General features: G+C 38.6%; 2 protein-coding genes across 2 annotated transcripts; one reads left to right on the top strand and one right to left on the bottom strand.

Annotated features, from left to right (window-relative positions):
• Nucleotides 1–321: 321 nt before the first annotated feature.
• On the top strand, nucleotides 322–2,784 carry LOC21392190. The gene has a single exon (XM_010095644.2). The coding sequence runs from the start codon at nucleotides 709–711 to the stop codon at nucleotides 2,386–2,388; it is 1,680 nt and encodes a 559-aa protein (XP_010093946.1). The 5' UTR covers nucleotides 322–708; the 3' UTR covers nucleotides 2,389–2,784.
• A 4,415-nt stretch (nucleotides 2,785–7,199) lies between these two features.
• On the bottom strand, nucleotides 7,200–8,220 carry LOC21392189 (CASP-like protein 1F1). The gene is made up of 3 exons (XM_010095643.2): nucleotides 7,960–8,220; nucleotides 7,720–7,843; nucleotides 7,200–7,546 (listed from the first exon to the last, which is right to left on the bottom strand). Exons 1-3 carry the CDS (start codon nucleotides 8,157–8,159, stop codon nucleotides 7,325–7,327), a joined length of 546 nt encoding a protein of 181 aa, XP_010093945.1. The 5' UTR covers nucleotides 8,160–8,220; the 3' UTR covers nucleotides 7,200–7,324.
• Nucleotides 8,221–8,243: the final 23 nt, after the last annotated feature.

Raw genomic sequence — 8,243 nt, 5'->3', positions numbered from 1 at the left:
GAAAATTTTTTGAAAGGTCGAGGTACTAACATTAAATTATTAAAAACATATAATACCAAACTCATATTTTAATATAACACATGATACTGAACTCATATTTCAATAGATATTTTATACCACAAAATTCAATAATCGTATAACAGTATAAAGTATTTGAAAAATTCACTGAAATTGTCCACTCGTATTATTATGAATCATCATATTTTTGTTAAGTTCATTAATTCGAATGTCATATTTATTCAGTTTAAATACACTTTAGTGTGATTTTTTTTTTTCTGAACATTTTTACTAAAAAGAATCCTTTTTGTTTGTAATTTACCTAACAGTGAGGGAACAGGGGTGGAGAGAGAAAGAAGAAAACAGAATCCGTGACGGAAAATAAGCGAGGGAATCACGCTCGGGGATTCGCGCGTGAGCCAAGGCCACGTCCACGTAATCATCTCTCGGAAAAATAAATTACAATTAATATTTCTTCTTCAGGTTTTGGGTTCACTTTTGATGCTCCCGTCGCTACCCAAACCCAACACATACTATTCTGATTCTCCACCTTCATAAAACTTCTCTCCTTTTTTCTTTCTCTTCTCTATTTCATTCATTCATTCCCAATAATAATCCCTCCTCTTTTCCTTTCCGATTCCAACTTTATCCATTCCCTTTCCCTTTCTTTCCTTCTCTGTTGGAAGAGAGGGAAACAGCAAACCCACCGCCATGAAAGCACCGGAAGAAGAAGCCGACACAACCGCCATCTCCACCGAGCTTCTCTCCTCTCTCATGGACGAAATCCTACTCGTCCAGACCTTCAAGGGCAAGTGGTCCCTCATCCGTGCCAAGCTCGATGATCTCCGCCCTCAGCTCGCCGACTTTGCCGATTCCCCCGACGCCGCCTCCAACCCCCTCTCCATCGACCTCCTCCGCTCCGTCGCCGCCGCGCTCAGCGACGCCATTTCGGTCGCCAGGCGGTGCCAGAGCCCCAGCCTCGCCGATGGTAAGCTCCGGACGCAGAGCGACGTCGATGCCGTGCTCGCCAGGCTCGATCGCGTTGTCAGGGACGGGGAGATTCTGCTAAGGAGTGGCGTTCTCAGCGACAACAACCGCGCTGTCGTTTCGAACTCCGGTAACTCCGGCTCGTCGTCGAGGAGGGAGGCCGTACGTGCCGAGTCGAGGAATTTGATAACTCGGTTGCAGATTGGGACCCCCGAGTCGAGAAACTCGGCCATGGATTCCCTCCTAGGACTCCTGCGAGAGGATGACAAGAACGTTATGATCGCTGTCGCACAGGGAGTCGTCCCGGTCTTCGTCCGCCTCCTCGATTCGAGCTCCTCCGTCGAGATGAAGGAGAAGACCGTCGCGGCGATTTCTAGGGTTTCGATGGTGGACAGCAGCAAGCACGTCTTGATCGCTGAGGGATTGCTGCTTCTGAACCACCTGCTTAGGGTTTTGGATTCCGGAAGTGGATTCTCCAAGGAGAAAGCTTGCGTAGCCCTCCAAGCTTTGAGCTTTTCGAAGGAGAACGCTAGGGCAATTGGGTCAAGAGGCGGAATTTCGTCTCTGCTGGAGATTTGCCAGGCCGGTACGCCCTGTTCGCAGGCTTCCGCCGCTGGAGTACTGAGAAATCTCGCCGCTTTCGCCGAAATTAAGGAGAATTTCATCGAAGAAAACGGGATTGCCGTCCTTCTGGGGCTCACGAGCTCCGGGACGGCATTAGCACAGGAAAATGCGATCGGATGTTTGTGCAATTTGATCTCTGGTGATGAAAATTTGAAGCTTTTAGTAGTTAAAGAAGGCGGAATTGAGTGTTTGAAGAATTTCTGGGACTCGGCCCCGTCGGTTCGGAGTCTTGAAGTCGCCGTCGACTTGTTGAGCCACTTGGCTTCGCTGTTGCCGGTCGCCGAAGCGCTATGCTCCGACGGGTTCGTAGCCCGCCTTGTTAGCGTGCTGAATTGTGGCGTTTTAGGGGTGAGGATCGCGGCTGCTCGGGCGGTTAGTGAGCTCGGTTCGAGCTCGAGAACGAGGAAGGAGATGGGGGAATGTGGCTGCATTGGTCCTCTGATAAAAATGCTGGACGGAAAGGCCGTCCAAGAGAAAGAAGCCGCGGCGAAGGCGTTGTCGAAGTTGATGTTGTGCACGGTGAATAGAAAGATTTTTCGGAGAGATGAGAAGGGAATTGTGAGCGCAGTCCAGCTTTTGGATCCCTCACTTCGGAATCTAGACAAGAAATACCCCGTCTCGGTTTTGGCCTCACTTTCGCATTCGAAGAAGTGCCGGAAGCAGATGGTTGCCGCCGGGGCTTGCGCATACTTGCAGAAGGTTGTTGAGATGGATGTTGAGGGCTCAAAGAAGCTCTTGGAGAGCCTTGGCCGTGGCAAGATGTGGGGTGTTTTTGGCTGACCCTAATGATTAATAACAGTTTAGAAGATTGTCTTCAAATGAGAATGGCAAATCAGGGTATAGAAAAATGAAGAAGATTTGTTGTTTGATGTGTATGTAAAATAGTTCTGCTGTTTGATCTTTTTTCTTTTTGTTTACTTTTTTCCTTTCACCCTGTTGATAATTGTTGTTTATTTGTGGTAGAGAAAATATTGTTAGCTTTTTCGTGATCAACACATCGATGTAGAGACATGATTTAGGTTTGTCACCTAACTGTTTTGGCTTTTTGTTCGTTTTTCACTCTGAAAGCTTAATAATAGATTGAAATTGCAGCCAAGTGTTTGGGCTTATATTGCATTTGTACACTTCATTTGATTGAATTCACAAAGGTAGCATATCCTTATCAGTGAAAGTTAAGATGGATTGGCTTCTTTCTATAGACTTTCACAAGGGGCATTTTCTTCTCTTGTGATTTGCAAAGCGAGGTTGGTATGTGAAAATCAGTGAAATAATAAGTGAATTGTTTTCTTGAAATGGGTTTTCTTCTATCAGTCTGTGTTTGTCAGAGATGGAAACCTACCTCGGATCTCTCCATGTGAAATGTTATGACATTAACTAGATTCCTCAAGCTATCAGATTTCTCTTTGGCTGGTCTATATCTTATTCACATCTTTTGTTTCATAAATTCCACCAAAAAATTCTTTGTTTTGCAGATTCAGCAAATGCCCTCTAGTAGTGATTTGTATAACCAAACTTCCTGTAATAACAGAAAAAGAAAATCGCTTTTTACCGTTAATTGCTAATAAGTTTGTCATGAACTTCTTATATGTCTAATGTATAAAAAAAAAATCATACTCTTATTAATATGGCAGCTGTAGTGTAGTCCTCTTAACAATATGTATACCATTTTTATGCAATGTGGGCCAGAACCATATGCAATCATCTCATTGCCTAATTTCTTCATCACAACTCTTAATATCCAATATGACCCCCAACCCCCCCATTCTCTCATTAATAGCTACTTGAATTTGGTGCAACACACCACAACACCACTCTCAAGCCCACCTATCCTTTTTCCTTATCGCATGACTCATTTAGGATCTCAAGCAGATTTTTCTTGTCAATGATTTGCCATATCATTGTATTCACTGATGTCTAAGGAATTTAACGTTTAGCTAACATATATATATATATATATATCTGTGTTTCAGATTGTGTGGGAGTGGAGTTGGGTTCTGAACCATGTGAATTTGTTCTTTGACCATGTGCTTTTGTTCCCATAACTCGCCCAAAATTTGCACATTTGTTGGCTGCTACCGACATACGATGAGCAGGACCTACCTTACTCGTTTTGCCCTTGTAAGATAGTATTTGTATTGTCGTATAGAAAAACAGTGTCTTCTTTTACCCAAGTTGGTTCGGACTTCTTGGATTGGTAGACTAACTACCTTTGCGGCTTTTTTCTTTAGTTCCATTTTCAATACAGTAGTTGTTAAAGTCGTATGACAGCTCTAAGTCTAGAGTTGTTTTAGGATTTGGTAGTCCTTTTTTTTCCTTCGTTTATTCTTATTATTCTGCTGAATCTACTATTTTCTATAGGATCTTCTTCCTTTAGCCAAATGAAGGTCAAGTTCGATTAATCATAGATAAGAAATAAATATAATAGAAATGAAAAGGTTGTGGGAAAAAAAAAAGATTGTGGCTTAACTAATCTTTCGTTGTCTTTAAACAATCATGAAAATGAAGGATGACAGACGGATAGTATTGGTTTGAAGCATGAAAAGAGAAAGGGGCTACTACCATAACAGTTTTTATTTGTTTTTAAATTGTTTGATGAAAGATATTATTTCTTAAAAAAACTTAAGGATTAAGGAATTCTAACTTTAAACCTTAACAACAATAACAAAGATATGTTAATCGATAAGCTAGACCTCCAATTACACTGCATGTCTTTTTCTATTGGAGTAAAGATAACAATGGAATAAGTTTGTAAATTCAAGAATGATAGTCAACAGAAAATCGTACAAAAATGAACAAACGACAACGATGGGGGAAAGCAACAACATCTTAAAACTCGTTAGCTGTATGGAAATTACAACAATGTTAGAACGACAAAATAGTGAGAAAGAGACAACAAAAACTTTAACAGACGACGGAAAGGAAAACCAACAAGAAATGAAGAAACGATATAAAATAATAAACGACGTATTGAAAAAACGACATGTTCATCCGACATCGTGAAAAATGGATAATGAACAAACAGGAAAGAAAAATACAAAAAAAAAAAAAAAAAAAAAAAAAAAAAAAAAAAGGAAACAACAAAATTTGAAAAGAAAAAAAAAAGAGGAAGAAATGGCGGCCCTTGCGTTGCGTCTACATAGAAACGACAACATAGTTAAAAAGCGACAATAAATGAACGACAACATGATGACCGAAGATACAAATTGGATAACGGCGAGAACATAAATAAATGACAACAGGTAAAAAGACAGGAAATAGTAAAAATAATATTTGGTAAAAACATAATTCGGCAAAACTACAATAAATGGGAAAACTACAGAATTCTAGAGACGGCAAAAAGGTAACGACAAAATTTGAAAACAAGGGAAAAAAAAGTTCAGGAAGAAATGGACCTTGCGTCTACACAGAAACGACAACACCGTGAAAAAATGACAGTAAATGAATGACGACTACATAATGAACAAGGATACAAATTATAATGCGAGAATATAATAACGACAACAGGTAAAAAGACAGGAAATAGTACAAAAAATATTTGGGGAAAACACAGTTCGCCAAAACGACAATAAATGGGAAAACTACACAATTCTAGAAACGAAAAAACTGGATAACGACAAAAAGGTAACAAGCGATGGGAACATAGGGCAAACAGAGACGGAGACAAGTGGAAAATCGGGAAATAAAAAAAAAGAGAAAAAAAATAAGCATAATGAAAAACGACAGTTGCACGGAAACGACAGCAAATGGATTAATAACATCACAGTGAACAAAGATAAAGCGGCAGTTAAGAAGCAACTTTAAAGTGACCGGAAGATAGAGAAAAAACATCAATGCTAAACGACAAAAATGATAATATGCAAAACTAGCAAACGACGTGAATATTGAAACAACAGGAACCTTTACAGACGAAGACTTGTGGCGCGGTCATAAAAACGACAACAAAATAAAAAATTAATACACTTGAAAACGACAAGAAAGATAAAACACGACACTGTAAGAGAAAACGACAAAAGCCATTACACAAGAAACGGAAAACGACTGCAAAAGTAAAGGGACAAGTTGTGAGAGATTTAAATTTACGCGGAGGATGTAAATAAATTCCCTGTTCTAGAGAGAACCAAAGGTACAATAAAATGTTACAACCATAGCAAATTGAGATTTACTTTAAGAGAAGCCTATGATTGACAACAATTTCCCCGATTTTTGTTGAGGAAAAAACGACAACAGTATAATTTGTTTGTGTCCTTCAATGCTTTTTGTAGCTCTGTTTACTGTATCTCCCGCATCTAAAAATTATATAGCTCACATGTTAGTTATATATTTATTTATTTATTTATATAGTTTGCCTTGATTCCGGTCCTAAATTTATCGATTGTTTTGTACAAGTTGATTTAGCATCTCTTAAAAAAAAAAAAAAAATTGTTTCACTTTATCAAGAGAAAACAATTTTACAGGCTCTTGTTGTTTATAGTTTGTGGAGCTCTCGGCCAGTTATAGTATTAGAGTCTAAATGGTAGCTCGACGACTTCACAGGACTCCTGTGAAGAAGGAGAAGATTGTGATATAAGAAAATAAGAAGGAAGAAGAGTAAGAGGGAAAACCCCACACACTATGGATACTCCTATCCAGAAATCTATTCAGTCCTTAGAACCTGCTAGACTATTCTCGTCTATTACTATTCTTAGTTCTTGTAAAAGATCTCTTTCTTTTAAAATAAAAAACCTAGTATAATACTCATATATCTCTGAAACCGCTACAGAAAGCTGTTTTAGGCCTATCATTTGGATCAATTCCCACTTGTCATAATGCTTCTTTGAGGTCAAACTTTAAGAAGACTTGGGCTTCACTTTGAGAAGACTTAGGCTTCTTTTAGGTAAATAAACAGAGAGCTGGTTCTTAAAATGGAGAATTTGTCATCTTTTAGATTGTTATCTCCTAAAGTAACTATCGTAAATATATTATAGTCCTTCATTCTACTAATGATAATAAAAACCACTCCCACATATATACATAATGTAAATGTCGGAAAAGAAGGCGGCAACTTCCTTTTTTTTTTTTTTTTTTTTTTTTTTTTTTATATAATAATGACAGGAAGCAATCGTTTCCACTTTCTATATGCTTTCCCTTCTCTTAAAAGTAGTTGATGAACTTGATGCATAAAATGATCCTCAAGTTAAATCTCAGTCATTTTTTCTTTTTTAATTATCACTAACATTTCAAATCTTTAATTGAATTTCAAAACCGGTGGAATTGTGAATTTTTGTCGGGTGCTTTGGCAAAGAAAGTCAAGACACAGGTATCTTCAGAAAAATGGCTGACAGACTTTGAGTGGCCTCTACAGAAAATTTGTCATGGCATTCTATGACGGTCTACCCATATTCTCAATTTGTTTCAATCTTTGCTTAATTCCAAAAACAGTATGGCACGCCTAGACCTAAATCATATGATAACTATTTTAAGATATTTCTCTTTATTTATTTACTATCTTTTTAAATTTTTGGAAGTCTTTTTTTTTACCATATAGGTAAAAAGAGTGTGACTAGACAAGATTTCATATTGTATTATACAAAATTACACGTAAAACATGAGGGTAAAAGAAAAGATGAATGCATTTCATTAGCAAGGTAAGGGCAAATGTCAATACAACACTCTTTATCATCCTCTTTTTCTTCCAAAGCATGTGAATAGAAACGTTGAGAAGTAACACTTGTCTTGGCTAGACTTGAATTTGTCTGGACTTGCTTGCAGACAAGATGGTGAGCACAAGGAAAAACAGAACGGCCAAGTAAGAGAAGGCCGCAGAAGTTGTGACTCTCTTGCAGTATTTCTCAAAGTGATCGCAAATCCGAGACCAGCCGGCGTGGCTGTTCCCGTACTGCCCGACGTACCCTACAGCCGTCGCCGCCGCGCATCCAGATAGCACCAATGACAACAACGACTGCGTGATAATATCAAAAGTAATTTTGAATTTTAGACTTTAGAGAGAGATTTAAAGCCTAATTTGGTAAGATTCACTTATTTATTTTTGTTTATCAATAACATAAAAGTTAAAATCTAACATGGAAAAAAAAATGTACATAGAAAACATAGGATAGGGCCTAAAATAGATACCAAATCATGTAAGAACAGGATGAAATAGTTAGCCGGGTTCAAGAAAATGCGACGGAAAAAGAAGACTAGGAACAGAGTCGTGGCAGAGAGGGCGCAAGCGAGGGCATTTGCCAAAGCAAAGAACCTACAACAAAAGAGAATTGTTAAAAAAAAAAATAATTCAATTCTCTTAAACAAGAAAATCTCGACCTTTTCATTTCACTTATAAAAAAAAAAAGACGACCAAGCAATTGATCTTACTTGAAGGCAGGGGAATAGCTATAACGAGCTTCGAAGGTTATGCCAATGATCTCAATGGATTGCTTGCTGGTGAGGATGATCCATGTCGCGGCCAATGTCGACGCGACGGCCAGAATTCTCAGGCAAATTTGGGCTCCAAAAAAGAGGTTTTGAGTTTTCTGAGGTGGGTTTTGTTGGAACTTAGCTTCGGTGTTGGCCATTGGGAGATCTTTGTGAGCGAAGGGGATTGAAGAAAACAGAGCAAAAACAGAGAGAATAAAAAGGTTAACGGATAGGGAGAAAGA

Source organism: Morus notabilis, unplaced genomic scaffold (genome assembly GCF_000414095.1).
Source record: "Morus notabilis unplaced genomic scaffold, ASM41409v2 Scaffold2427, whole genome shotgun sequence".
Classification (NCBI taxonomy): domain Eukaryota; kingdom Viridiplantae; phylum Streptophyta; class Magnoliopsida; order Rosales; family Moraceae; genus Morus; species Morus notabilis.
This window is presented reverse-complemented; position numbering and strand designations above follow the sequence as displayed.